Source organism: Chiloscyllium plagiosum, chromosome 9 (genome assembly GCF_004010195.1).
Source record: "Chiloscyllium plagiosum isolate BGI_BamShark_2017 chromosome 9, ASM401019v2, whole genome shotgun sequence".
Taxonomy (NCBI): domain Eukaryota; kingdom Metazoa; phylum Chordata; class Chondrichthyes; order Orectolobiformes; family Hemiscylliidae; genus Chiloscyllium; species Chiloscyllium plagiosum.
Genome location: NC_057718.1, coordinates 89,664,310 through 89,679,270, shown reverse-complemented (window position 1 = coordinate 89,679,270; position 14,961 = coordinate 89,664,310). Strand labels below are relative to the sequence as shown.

The 14,961-nt window shown below is 46.5% G+C and overlaps 1 protein-coding gene across 1 annotated transcript in view; it reads left to right on the top strand.

The window, feature by feature from the left end:
- Nucleotides 1–14,961, top strand: part of syne1b (spectrin repeat containing, nuclear envelope 1b) — a 502,247-nt gene that overhangs the window by 39,491 nt on the left and 447,795 nt on the right. Inside the window, exons 3-7 of the mRNA XM_043696857.1 lie at nucleotides 104–199; nucleotides 2,758–2,841; nucleotides 7,927–7,947; nucleotides 10,669–10,761; nucleotides 10,864–11,042. Of these exons, the coding sequence (XP_043552792.1) occupies nucleotides 104–199; nucleotides 2,758–2,841; nucleotides 7,927–7,947; nucleotides 10,669–10,761; nucleotides 10,864–11,042 (473 nt within the window). The remainder of the gene's footprint in view (nucleotides 1–103; nucleotides 200–2,757; nucleotides 2,842–7,926; nucleotides 7,948–10,668; nucleotides 10,762–10,863; nucleotides 11,043–14,961) is intronic.

The following is a 14,961-nucleotide window of genomic DNA, read 5'->3' as shown; positions in this document are numbered from 1 at the left end:
TTGATCAAGTTGATACTCCAGTCCCCTGACCCCTCTGCCTATCTAACCTACCCTGGTTAAGACCCAGTACTAAGTGTCTCTCTCTCTCTCTCTTCTGTTTCAGCGCAATCCCCCAATTATAGTCAATGATCTGTTCGAAGATATCAAGGATGGTGTAATGCTACTTGCCCTCTTGGAAGTTCTCTCGGGACAGAATCTGGTGAGTTTATCAGCTTGAAACCAGTGCAGTGCCACCATCTGTCCTGCCAACTGGTCAGTGAGCAGCTGGACAATGAGTTACAATTCCAATCTGATCCAAGCAGGATTGTGGTACAAATACTGTCAGTGCATTCTCTGGGTTGAAGAGGGAATACCTAAAATCATACAGTGCAAGGAGGCTGTTCATTCCTTCATGTCCGCGCCTGCTCTTTAAGAGAGCCAACTCACTCGACCGTATATCCTGGTTCCTTCAGTACATGTTTCCTTTTCAAATATTCTGCTTCCGAAGTTGCTGCTAAATATGTGCCACCACTATCCCTTCACACACACAGTACATTCCAGATCCTAATACGCTCTGTGCCACCTTCAACTCTCCTCTGACCCATTTGTCAATTATCTTCACCCCTTGTCCTTTGACAATAGACAATAGACAATAGACAATAGGTGCAGGAGTAGGCCATTCAGCCCTTCGAGCCTGCACCGCCATTCAATATGATCATGGCTGATCATTCCTAATCAGTATCCTCTTCCTGCCTTATCTCCATAACCCTTGATTCCACTATCTTTGAGAGCTCTATCTAACTCTTTCTTAAATGAATCCAGAGACTGGGCCTCCGCAGCCCTCTGGGGCAGAGCATTCCACACAGCCACCACTCTCTGGGTGAAGAAGTTTCTCCTCATCTCTGTCCTAAAATCCTGTCCTCTGTCCTTTGAATCCTGGCCCACCTGCCAGTGGGAACTGTCTCTTCCTGTTTCCTTGTCAAAACCCTCGGAACAACTCCGTGAAGTCTCCCCTTAACCTTCTCCGTCTGAGGAGAAAAGCTCTAGTTTTTTCAGTCCCTCCGTGGAACTGTAAGCCCGTCATCACTTCCTCCACTTTAATAAATCTCTTTCCAAGGCTTTGACGTCTTCCCTAGAATGTGGGCACAGTACTCCAACTCATGATGGGCAGTGATAGGCAAAGTTTTAGCACAATTTCTTTGGCTTTATGGATGATGCCTATTTTGTAAACTCAACGGATCCTGAACGCTTATATTTGAAAAGCCTACTGAATTCCTCTCGTCACCATCACAGAGATACGTGCCCTTGCTCCCCTCGGTATCTGAGTGCTTCTTAGAATTGTGCTGACATTCCCATTCTTGCTCAGCTTCCAGGAAGCACCACCAGAATTGCATGTGAGGATGTTAACATTAAGATATAATAAAGCTTGATCACAGTGCACCCATAGATAAATAGCCATCAGATGCTGCCTACCACAGCTCAACTCAATGCCATTGAGCTGAAATACCAGGCACTAGCTGGTTCTTGTAAGGTTGGACTCTATTCAGGAGGAAGATGATGAGAGGATGCTTCAGCCTTTCATATTAGAATCATAGAATCCCTACAGTGTGGAAGCAGACCATTCGGCCCATTACATCCACACTGCCCCTCTGAAGAGCTTCCCACCCAATCCTTGAAACCCCGCATTTCCCATGGTTAATCTATCTATCCTTGGACACCATGGGCAATTTAGCATGCCCTATCCTGCACATCTTTGGACTGTGGGAAGAAATCCACCCAGACATGGTGTGAATGTGCAAGCTCCACACAGTCACCCAAAGGTGGAATCGAACATGGGCCCTTGGTGCTGTGAGGCAGCAGTGCTAACCACTGTGCCACCCTGTCTGTCAATGTATCTTTTTGCTTCTGAGAACAGCCATAGAGAGTGGGCATGACAGGCCCAATGCTGAGTCATGAACCCAGTTCCTCCTTGGATTCACAGTGACAGTGTGCCCACTTTGGTCTGATGTTCGAGTCTCATACAGCTCTGCCTGTCCGACTGCTCCAAAGATGCACTCGTGAAGGCAGTGTATTTCCAAAGTGAGGTGTGTGGGATGTGGAGGGGAAATTAAGGGCAGAGGTGTTTCTGTGCACCTACTGTCCTGGTCTTTCTACAGTTTGAGGGTTGGAAGTGCTAAAGCCAAGCCTTGTCAAATTGCTATAATATACCTCACAGATGGTATACACGCTGCAGCAAAGGAGTGTTGATGCTGGAGGGAATAGATCAGGAAATGGATATTTGGGCTTTCAGCCAAGTTGCTTTATCCTGGACCGGATCGAGCTGCTTGAGTGTTGTTGGCGCTGTTCCCATCCAGGCAAATAAAGATTACTCCGTTACACTCCTGGTGCCACTTTAACGACAGTAAGGGGAGTCAGCCAATGAGTTACTCAACACAGCATATCCAGATTGCTGTACTCTTCTGATGTAGTATTTTATAGTTTGTCCCACCTATTGTCTGGTCAATGGTCAGCACCTAAGACATTGATAGTGGGGGTTTCAATGATGGCAATGCCATTGACTGTCATTGGAAGTGTCAGCTGCACATTAGAGGCTGAAGGATATTTGATGAAAGCCACTATTTTCTTCAGCGCCCTGGAGTTTGCAAAGTTGAGGATAAAGGTCAAAGGCTCCAAAGTGATTTATCAAGCTCGTTACATTATGCCTTGCCAGTTGGGTATTGAATGTAATAGTTTTGGTGGGAAATGTACTTGTGAATAATCTGTGTTCTGGTTTTGCAGCCTTGTGAACAGGGGCGTAAGTCAAAACGCATCCACTGGGTGAGCAACATTGGAACAGCTTTGACATTTCTGGAGGGCAGACGGGTAAGTGTGAATATCAGCTCTTCCTGCTTCTGCAGTGTCACATTTCTGTGTGAAATCCTTCACTTCGGGACAGCTTTTCAGTGATCACAAATACATCCGGTTGGGGCTAAGCAAGTGCTTATCGAAACTGGAAGTGTGACTCAAACCAGAGCTTATGGGATTGGGTATGACTTTGGTGGCAATAACTATATTTATCGGTGTGTCAAATATTCAGGGACTGTTTACCTGAATCTCTTAGACAAGGAGTGATCCTTCAGGACACGGACTTCTCGCTGATGGATGTACCTCATCTGTGTGGGTTTAAATATCTACTCGGATTTGAAACATGGACCAGAATCATAGAATCCCTAAGTCTGAGAGTAGACCATTTGGCTCATTGAGTCCACACTGACCCTCCAAAGAGCATCCCACCCAGACCCACCTTACCTCTATAGCCCTGCATTTTCCTTGGCTAACCCACCTAGCCTGCACATCCCTGGACGCTATGGGCGGTTTAACATGGCCAATCCACTTAATCTGCCCATCTTTGGACTGTGGGAGAAAACAGGAGCACCCGGAGTAAACCCACACAGACTTGGGGAGAATGTGCAAACTCCACACAGACAGTCACCTGACACTGGAATTGAGCCTGGGTCCCTGGCGCTATGAGGCACCAATGCTAACCACTTACCCATCATGCCACTCAAAGTTTCGACCCCCCCCCCCCCGAACTTTTGCTGCTGGTTCATTGTTGGTGCAGGAGTAAGCCTCAACAACTGAGGGGGTGACAAATCAGGCCAGCGCTGTAGCACTATCAAAAACAGAAATTGCAGGAGAAATTCGGCAGGTCTGGCAATATCTGTGGAGAGAAATCAGGGTTAACGTTTCGGGTTCTGAAGAAGGATCACTGGACCTGGAACATTAGCTCTGATTTCTCTTCACAGATGCTTTTCCAGCAATTACTGTTTTTGTTTCTGATTTTTAGCATCCACAATTCTTTCGTTTTTTTTTAACAGCATGAACCACGGCTGAGGCCATTGAATGAGAACAGGACTGTGCTTTCTTTATCCTTGTGTCTTACAGGTGCCGTGTGTGGCACTGCTGATCCAGCATTTCAGGTGACACGGTGGCTCAGTGGTTAGCACTGCTGCCTCACAGGAGCCTGGGTTTGATTCCACCCTTGGGCAACTGTCTGTGTGGAGTTCGCACATTCTGCGAGGGATTCCTCTGGGTGCTCTAGTTTCCTCCCACAGTCCAAATCTGTGCAGGGTAGGTGGATTAGCCATGGGAAATGCAGAATAATGGGAATGGGGGCGGGTTACTCTTCAGAGGGTTGGTATGGGCTGAAGGGCCTGCTTCCACACTATAGGGATTCTGCTATGATTTATCTGCTACCCATCCCTTTTTGGCCCTCAAACTGGGTGGCTTATGTAGGAGGGTAGGAGGAAAGCAAGTCAACCACATTTGAGGACAAGGTAAATACAGCAGATTACTTTCCCTAAAGGACATGAGTGAACTAAATGAACTTATGTACCAATTGCTAATGGTTGTCATGGTCACCATTAGTGAGACTAGCTTTGTATTGAAGGTTTATTAATTGAATTTAAATCCCACCAGCACTAGCCTGAATCTCTGGACTACTAGTCCAGTGACATTATCAATACCCCAGAGGAAATAACCTTTCCCCATTAAACTGAATGTTATTTTAAAAATGTACCTATTTAAAAAAACACTTGCTGTTCTCCCCTCCAGTGGATGTAGTCCCATTATCTGAAGGTTCATCCTCCAACTGGATGTTTACCATCTCTGGCACCATTCTGCTTGTAATAACCGTTTGACAGGGTTATGCCAATGTTGCCAAATTGGGTCAAAGGTTCAGTTTTGTTTCTGACCTGCACTCATCTTCAGTGAAAATGCTGGTTTCCTAATGTCAGTCTCTGCGACCGAGTCCCCAAAAGGAACTCACTGTGTGTCCCACTCCAACCCTTTCTCCTTCACCTTGTTGGAATTCTTGCTTGGGGGCAGGATGGGGTTGAAATCCCTGGTGCCCCATTTTTCTATTCCCCCCCCAGCTTCCCACACCAGGAGTATCTGGTGGGGAATCGAATGACTTTGCACTGCTGTAGATTTACTGCTTCATGCTGCTGCGCATTGTATCACCTTGAAGGCAGTTGCCTTGGTAACGTTTTTGGTGCTGACTCCATAGAATAAAATGTGCAAAAAAAGATAACAGAGAAAGATTGGGAGGAAATAACAAAGGAATGCGAAAGCTCTTTTCAGAAATAAAGGTGAAATAATTACTTATTACGATGTTAAAAATCACACAACACCAGGTAGAATCCATCAGGTTTATTTGAAAGCTTCTAAATAGAGTCCTGTTGGACTATGGATGCACGGTGGCTCAGTGGTTAGCACCACTGCCTCACAACGCCAGAGACCCGGCTTCAATTCCCGCCTCAGGCAACTGCCTGTGTGGAGTTTGTACATTCTCCCTGTGTCTGTGTGGGTATCCTCCAGGTGCTCAGGTTTCCTTCCACAATCCAAAAGTGTGCAGGTTAGGTGAATTGGCCACGCTAAATTGCCTGTAGTGTTAGGTGAAGGGGTAAACATAGGGGAATGGGTCTGGGTGGGTTGCTGTTCAGGGGGTCGGTGTGGACTTGTTGGGCCGAAGGGCCTGTTTCCACACTGGAAAGTAATCTGACCTATAACCTGGTGTTGTGTGATTTTTAACTTTGTCCACCCCAGTCCAACACCGGCTCCTGCAAGTCATAACTTATTACGATGACATTTAGCATGAGATGACAAATAAAGCAATGTGGATGGTGAAAATAATACATAAAATTGCTGCTGTGGGGCTAGGGGATTCGCTCAGAGTAAATTGGATCCATCAGGTAAGTGAAATGGCATTTATCTCCTCATGGTATTATCTCTGGACTGTTAATCCAGAGACGAAAAGTGTGGTGCTGGAAAAGCACAGCCGATCAGGCCGCATCCGAGGAGCAGGACAGTCGATGTTTTGGACATAAACCCTTCATCAGGAATATTGAGGGGGAAGGGGGACTGAGAGGTAAATGGGGATGGTGTTGGGGCTCAGGGAAAAGCTATTTGTGAAGGCCATTGGTGGATGCAGTTGGGGGTTAATAGCGATAGGTCAGAGAGGAGGGTGAGGCGGATTGGTGGGAAGGAAGATGGACAGGTAGGATAGTTCAAGAGGGCGGTGCCGAGTTGGAGGGTTGGACCTGGGATGAGCTGGGTTGGGGCGAGATTTGGAAACTGGTGAAGTCGATGTTGATGGCGTGTGGTTGGAGGGTTCCAAGGTGTTCCCTCCCCAGTTGTCAGGTGGCTTGGATTTGTCAGTGGAGGAGGTCCAGGACTTGTGTGTCCTTGGGGGAATTGAAATGGTTCGGCCACAGGACGGTGGGGTTGTTTGGTGCATGTGTCCCCGAGGTGTTCCCTGAAACGCTCCAGTTAGTGTTTTGGGGACCCATGTTCGAATCTTGCCAAGGCAGATGGTCGGATTTGAATTCAATAAATATCTGGAGTTAAAAGTCTAGGGATGACCACGAATCCATTGTCAATTGTTGAAAAAGCTCACCTGGATCAGTAATGTCCCTCAGGGAAGGAAATCTGCCATCTTTACCTGGTCTGGCCTACATGTGACACTAGACCTACAGCAATGTGGTTGACTTTTAACTGCCCTCTGGACAATTAGGGGTGGGCAATAAATGCTGGCCTCGCTAGAGCTGCCCTCATCATGTGAATGAATAAAAAAAAAACTCCTGCTGAGAGAGCCAGGAAACTTGTCCAACACAGATTAAATTCAAAATAATGGTTGAAGTGTAGGCCTGGATACCCACCATTTTATAACTAAAATCACAATGTTTTATCATTCCAGCCTGAATGATATAATGGGCTTAAACAGTTAAATTCTGAAGCGGTTATGTAAACATAGCTTGTAGAAAGTGAGGACTGCAGATGCTGGAGACCAGAGTTGAAAAATGTGATGCTGGAAAAACACAGCAGGCCAGGCAGCATCCGAGGAGCAGGAGAGTCGACGTTTCGGGTATAAGCCCTTCTTCAGGAATGAGGCTGGTGTGCCAGGTGGGCTGAGATAAAAGGTAGGGGGGAGGGGATTTGGGGGAGGGACGCTGGGAATACGATCGTCCTGGACCTCCTCCACTACACAAGTCCTGGACCTCCTCCACTGACAAATCCAAGCCACCTGACAACTGGGGAGAGAACACCTTGGAACCCTCCAACCACACGCCATCAACATCGACTTCACCAGTTTCCAAATCTCGCCCCAACCCAGTTCTGAGGAAGAGTCACCAGAGCTGAAGCATTAATGCTGATTTCCCTCCACAGGTGCTGCCAGATCTGCTGAGCTTTTCCAACAATTTCTGTTTTTCTTTCAAGAAGGTAGATTGAGATGTTTAAAATGTTAAAAGTCGAATCGAAAGAGCAGACCCAGAGGAAGTATATCCTCTGGTGCGGGACTTCAGGACAAGGGATGACCATCTTGAAATTAGAACTAAACTGTTCAGGAATGACCACATATTGATCCAAATTGTGGAAGTCTGGAATGCTGTCCACCAGATGGTTGTTGTAGTTGATGGTCAGATGGAGCTTTCTGGAGTGAGCTCGATGGATATTTGTTAGGTAAGGTAGAGCATTGGCAAATGGAGTTGGAGTACAGATCCACCTGGATTTAATTGAATTACAGAGCAAGGCTGACAGGCTGACTGACTTCCCCTTTCTGTGCTGCTGTTGGCTTCCTGAAGGTTAATGCATTTGAAGCAAACAGGTTAAGGGTCTGAGCTTGAATCATGGAAGAAGGAATATCATACGAAACTGTTAAGTATTCATGAACTGACATTGCTGGTAGGAAGCTGTACACGAAAGATGTTGCAAAGTAAAAGGGTCTTGTTGCAAGTTGAGAGGAGCTCACGAGAGCTCACAGATTCACTTGTGAAATTAACACCGAAGACATAGACCTTTGTAAACAGTTGGGATGGTACAGCTAACGGTTGCGTTGCATGCAGACAGAGCAAAGCATTTGACTAACCAAACACACATTCTCTTTAATTCTTTTTGTCACGCTGCCAGTCGGTCTACAGAGGATCACCGGTCAGTGATCTCAACATCACAAAACTCGTTTTTCCAGCCTGGTTGTGTCTGTTTGCTGTTTCATGTGTTCCATCTGTGGCAAATCATCAATACACAAATACTCATTTCCTGCTGTTCATTAAGTGGAATCTCGCATGTGTCATTGTCTTTCAAGTGGAAATTTACACATGTCCTGAAATTTAACATCAGTTTTTCACCACCCACACCCCACCCTCTGAAATGCCCTCTAGAAACCTCTCCGCCTCAAAATTTACCTCTTTGATCAAACTTGCTGCTATTTTTCGAATATTTCCAGCGCTGACTGAGTGTTGTTTATTTTAATTGCTGTTTGAGATGTTGAAATGCACAATTGTTTCACTGCTGAGTGCTATTACTGGCCTAGCTTCCTTCAGCATCTCTTCCTCTAGTGTACAAGGTTTGTCAGCAGTTACCATTAGCAGAACAGGCCTCCTCCTCACTGAAACCTCCTTGGTTAATTTAGTACTCTCTTTGACAGATGCCTTCAAACAATCTCGGAACATAGCGCTCTGCGTTTGTTTGCTGATGGCAATTTTCTTTTTATTTAGGAAGATGAGCTTTCAGATGTGTTTTAATTTTTTTTTTACTTTGAGATAACTTTGAAAGGAAGAGTCAGGCTCGTATAATTGCATTTTTATCACATCTTTTCACCACCTTGGTCCTAAAGCCAATGTAGTATTTTTGAACCATTGTAATGTAGCAAAGGGGGCTCGGCTAGCTCAGTTGGCAATGTAAAGGGATGCCAACAGCGTGGGTTCAATTCCCACACCAGCTGAGGTTACCATGAAGGACTCTCCCTCTCAACCTCTCCCCTCATCTAAGGTGCAGTGACCCTCGGGTGAAACCACCATCCGTCCTCTCTTTCTCTCTGCTGTGAGAGAGCAGCTGTATGATCTGCTGAGGTGACTTTATGTTTTAGAAGATAATAGAATCCCTCCACTGTGGAAATGGGCCATTTGGTCCAACAAATCCACACCGACCCTCTGAAGAGTAACCCACCCCTTCCCTATTCCTCTACATTTATCCCTGAGTAATGCACCTAGCCTGCACATCCCTGAACACTACGGGCAATTTGGCATGGCCAATTCACCTAACCTGCACATCGTCGGACTGTGGGAAGAAACCGGAGCACCTGGAGCAAACCCACGCAGACACGGGGAGAATGTGCAAACTCTACACAGACAGTCACCCGAGGCTGGAATCAAACCTGGGACCCTGGTGCTGTGAGGCAGCAGTGCTAACCACTGAGCCACCATGTCGCTGTATATGATGTGGCATATACAGATCCATATTCTGCACAGTGTTAGAGACCAGACCAACCCCTTCAAAGTATTCAGGAGATAGTCTAGACCCTAATCTTTTTTTATTTTAAAGGTAAATATAAGGTGTTGTGTTCCAGTTGCGGTTCAATTGGTTAAACTGCAGATTTAAGATAAAACATACTTTTATTTATTCACTATAGTTAAAATACAACAAAAGAAAGAAGGAATTGGAATAACAACGCTATTGAAAAACTTGACAACGTAATAGATACAGGACCTATTACTAATTAACTGTTCCAATCTAGTAACATCTCATAAGCACACCCTTGGCAAAAGGCAAATTCAGAAAACAGATTGTCTCACATGCGACTCCCATAGCAGGCAGAGAACACTCAGTTTTGGCTGTAAATGAGAGAGAGAAAAAATAGCTTCCACCCCTTCAAGACCGCGAGAGCAACCAGAAATTCTGGTTCTGTGAGCACTCGACCACACCCATTCAGGCTGCTTCTATTGTTCTGACTGAAAAACACCCAAGACGTTGTAAGCTGTTTATCTTCTCAGAGCTGCTCAGCGCCTGTTCCTCACTCTCTCTGTAAAATAAACCAGGACAAAACGCCCCTCTTAAAACCACAGCATCGTCACATCAGTAAAACTTCCACAAACAACAATTAAATTAAGACTTCTAATGAAGTAATTTGCGAGGTGACCGGACTGATCTCCCCTGTAGGATTCCATGGGATCCCTCACATTCACCTTGTGGGTGGGCAGCGGGACAGTTTACCTCATTGGTAGCGAAGTCATTTGGGATGTCCTGATGTTGCTAATGGTGCTATGTAAATGAACAGTGTTTCATTCTATTTTTTAACAATGGCCAGAGGAGGCAAGACCATTTCCTAGAGTCATGGGGTCATAGAGACGTACAGCTCAGAAACAGACCCTTTGGTCCAACTTGTCCATGCTAACCAGATATCCTAAAGTAATCTAGTCGCACTTGCCAGCACTTGGCCCGTATCCCTCTAAACCCTTCTTGTGCATGTACCCATCCAGATGCCTTTTAATTGCTGTGATTGTACCAGCCTCCACCACTTCCTCTGGCAGCTCATTTCATACACACACCACCATCTGAGTAAAAACATAGGTTCGTTTTAAATCTTGCCCCTCCCACTTTAAACCTATTCCCTCTAGTTTTGGCCTCCCCTACCCTGGGGAAAAGGCCTTGTCTGTTCACCCTATCCATGTCCCTAGTGATTTTGTAAACCTCAGCTCTCAGCCTCCAACTACTTCCATCGGAGCTCATTGGTGTGTGAAGGAGCAAAGATAGCAGTCATGGAGATGAGTTTGATAAAGACGGAAGTTATGGTATGATGTATTAAGTTCACTCTGTGGAGGATTTGTGAATTACACAATGGGATGTTGAAAACAAGCTGCATTTTTCTTACAGATTAAACTGGTCAACATCAATTCCACTGACATCGTTGATGGGAGGCCATCGATTGTGCTGGGTTTGATCTGGACCATCATCTTGTACTTCCAGGTTGGAATTCTGGGTCTCTTTACACCACCCCATTTTTGACTGAGCAGCTGTGTGTTCTGGGACCAGTGTTATTTTCAATATGGTTTCTCTTCCAACCCACAGATCGAGGAGCTGACCAGTAATCTGTCGCTGCTGTCATCGCTTTCCGGCAGCACCTCCTCCGTGGACAGTACTGCCAACTCTGAGACTGGGAGCCCCCCGTCCAAGAGGAAGGTCGTCACCAAATTCAAGGGCAGTGCCAAGAAGGCTCTCCTGAAATGGGTGCATTACACTGTGGGAAAGTGAGTGTCACTTCACACCTCCTTCCAGCGGATAAGCAGATGACATGCGTTGCGTTATCGTTTGTTTTTTCTGACATTTTGTGCTGCTGTTGTGTTTGGGCCTGAAGTTCAGATTTTCAGCTCTCTCTGGGACTGGGATCAGATGCCAGGGTGAGATTTTTCAGTTGCTATCCAGCTCAATGTGCTGACAGGGGCCTGTTCCTCGAGGTAGGCCCCAGTGCAGAAACAGTCCCACGTTACCCTGACGACAGGATCTGCCACTCGGGGTGATGGCCCCTGCTGCAGAATCTTTGATGATAGATCTTAAAGTGCCCGCCTGCCATCCCTCACCCTTTACTTACTTGCTGTCACCTTCTACTGGAAGAACTCTGATTGATCCTGCAGCTTTGATGGCGTTCCCACTACCTTTACCTGGACAGAGATCTTGTTGCTATGTCAATGAAGGTGATGCCCTATTGAATATCCCAGTTATTGACCATTTACCACCCAAGGTTCGGGACCCAGAAACAGTCCCAACTTTTACTTCTCACTCACGGATGGAAAATGCAGCCTACTCTCTTTCTCTCTCTCTAGCTCTTTCTTGCTCTCTTTTCCTTTAGTTCTTGCACTTTCTATCTCTCTCTATCTCTAAATCACTCCTTCTCTCTTTCTGTCTCTCTATCTCTCCCTCTCTCTCTATCTCCATTTCTGTCTCTGTCTATATTTCTCTTCACCTCCCTCTCTCTACCTCCATTGCTTGCTTTCCATCTTCATCTGTCTGTCTCTATCCAACTATATGTCTGGCTGTCTGTCTATCTGTCTATCTATCTTTCCTTTCCTACATTGTCTGCCTGACTTCCCTCTCTTCCACTCTCTGTCACTAGTGCTCAGTGTCTGGTCTGGGGAAGCATGTGGAGTTTGGAGATGCTAAGGGCCTGGCTGTGGTATTACTTCCAGTTGACACTTGCCACTTTTCTGTGGGAGGTAATTTGATTCAAACTCCCCATCCCCCTGCTCAGAAAATGGCAAAGTCATGATCAGAGTGTGGGAAAAGCAATCTCAGTGCCCTCCCACCCCTGCCAACATCATCCCTCCACTACGGCCGCGGGACTAGAGCTGAGATTGAAATCACCCTTTCCCAAGTGGAATGTGGCTACATGGAGTTAGGCCACAGATCAACTGTCATTTCATTGGAAGTTGGAAAATGGAGGATGTGGAATCTGAGCTGCTCCTGCTTCAGCCTTCCTAGTTTGGTACCAAAATGTCTTTGTTCCCAAATGACTGATGTTCTGATATTATTCTTAGCTGGATAAGATCTGGCCTCAGTTGAGGCAACTCAGTTGTGGGTGGCACGGTGGCACAGTGGTTAGCACTGCTGCCTCACAATGCCAGAGACCTGGGTTCAATTCCCGACTCAGGCGACTGACTGTGTGGAGTTTGCACGTTCTCCCCGTGTCTGCGTGGGTTTCCTCCGGGTGCTCCGGCTTCCTCCCACAGTCCAAAGATGTGCAGGTCAGGTGAATTGGCCATGCTAAATTACCCGTAGTGTTAGGTAAAGGGGTAAATGTAGGGGAATGGGTGGGTTGCACTTCGGCGGGTCGGTGTGGACTTGTTGGGCCAAAGGGCCTGTTTCCACACTTTAAGTAATCTAATCTAAACACCTCCTAATTCCCCCGGTTGAAAGTCATGCATGTGTCCAACCTTGCATCAGTGAGACAAATTAATTTCAGGCGAAAATCACGTTCTCCCAGAAGGAAGAACTGGTAAGATGTATGAGTGAGACATTATGGTCTGACAAGGGCTGTATCCTTCAATGGAGCCCTTCAATGTACATTCATTTCCAAATATCATTGTTTTCTATTTCCCTTCTCTCCCTGCTTGGGCTGTGACAAAATATTCAAACCCTTTATGGACTGATTCAAATCAGAAGCCTGTGGAGGCTTTAGTGAGGGTACAGAAATGATTTACCAGGATGTTGCCTGGTTTGGAGGGTATTTGTAACGAAGAGAGATTGGACAAACCTGCTTTGTTTTCTCTTGAACGTCGGAGGCAGAGGGGAGACCTGATAGAAATTTACAAAATTACGAAAGGCACGGTCAGGATCAGAAGAGTCATGGAATCATAGAGATGTACGGCATGGAAACAGACCCTTTGGTCCAACCCGTCCATGCCGACCAGATATCCCAACCCAATCTAGTCCCATTTGCCAGCACCCGGCCCATATCCCTCTAAACCCTTCCTATTCATATACCCATCCAAATGCCTTTAAATGTTGTAATTGTACCAGCCTCCACCACATCCTCTGGCAGCTCATTCCATGCACCTACCACCCTCTGCATGTAAAAGTTTCCCCTTAGGTCCCTTTTCTATCTTTTCCCTCTCACCCTAAACCTATGCCCTCTAGTTATGGACTCCCACACCCCAGGAAAAAGACCTTTCCTATTTACCCTATCTATGTCCCTAATGATTTTATAAACCTCTATAAGGTCACCCCTCAGCCTCCAGTGGCCTAACCAATGTCCTGTACAGCTGCAACATGACCTCCCAACTCCTGTACTCAATACTCTGACCAATAAAGGAAAGCATACCAAACGCCTCCTTCACTATCCTATCTACCTGTGACTCCACTTTCAAGGAGCTATGAACCTGCATTCCAAGGTCTCTTTGTTCAGCAACACTCCCCAGGACCTCAGATGGAATCTTTCTCCCATGGTAGAAATGTCAATATTTGGCAGCATGGGTTTAAGGTAAAAGGGGGAAAATTTAAAGGAGATGTGAGAGGCAGGTTTTTTTTATACAGAGGGCAGTAAGTGCTTGGAATGTGCTGCCAGAGGTGAAAGCCAATACAAGACTTAAGAGGCATCCCGACAGGTGCATGAATAGAGACAAAGAAAAACTGCAAGTGCTGGAATCCAAAGTAGACAAGCTGGAGGCTGGAAGAGCACACCAAGGCAGGCAGCATCAGGAGATATGGATAGTGTGGAGGCAAGAGGTTTATAGTTGCAGAAAGGTGTCCCATGTTAGTGCAGGCTTGGTGGGCCGAAGGGCCTGTTACTGTGCAGGACTGTTCTGTGCTCTTTATCACCGTGATTTGTGTCGCCCGTCCCAAACGTGTTGCTGCCGCTTGGGATGCCCATTTAATGCTTCATACTTGGTGCGAGGCCAGACTGAAGCTTGTGGAGATGGTGGGAGTGGGGGAGAGTTGTTGAGTGGGCCTGGTGGGAGGAGAGGTTCAAACACTGAGGGCTACAAGAGACAATTGAAGGCAGGCAGGCTCTGTCGGCCTCAGCGATCGGGTCTCTGAGCTGGATTAGTCTGTGCCACTGACACCTGACCCCTCCCAAAAAAAGCTCATGTGCTTTTAAAGCGCCCTCACACCCAATCTTTCGCCTGGGCACCCTACAGCCCGGATTTTGTTCTCTAATTTCAAATTGGGCCTTGATTTTTAAAGTCAAAAAGTATGGTGCTGAAAAAGCACAGCTAGTGAGGTAGCATCCAAGGAGCAGGAGAATCGCCATTTCAAGCATAAGCACTTCATCAGACATTCCTGATGAAGGGCTTATGCTCAGAACGGTGACTCTCCTGCTCCTCAGATGCTGCCTGACCGGCTGTGCTTTTCCAGCACCACACTTTTTGATTGCGGTGTCCAGCATCTGCAGTCCTCAATTTCTCCCCCTTGACTTTTAAAACAGGAAGTCTAATGGCGAGCATCTAACAATTGTTGTAAAGACCCACCCGGTTCTCTATGACCTTTAGGGTAGGGAAGCTGCCATCCTGACCTGGTCAGGCCTACATGTCACCCCAGAGCCACAGCGATTTGGTTGACTCTTAATTGGCAATTAAGCATGGACAATAAATGCAGGCCTTGCCAATGATGTCCTCAATCCATGAGTGAATGTCCAGCCAGGCCATCCCTTTGGGAGAGGACAAAGGGAACATC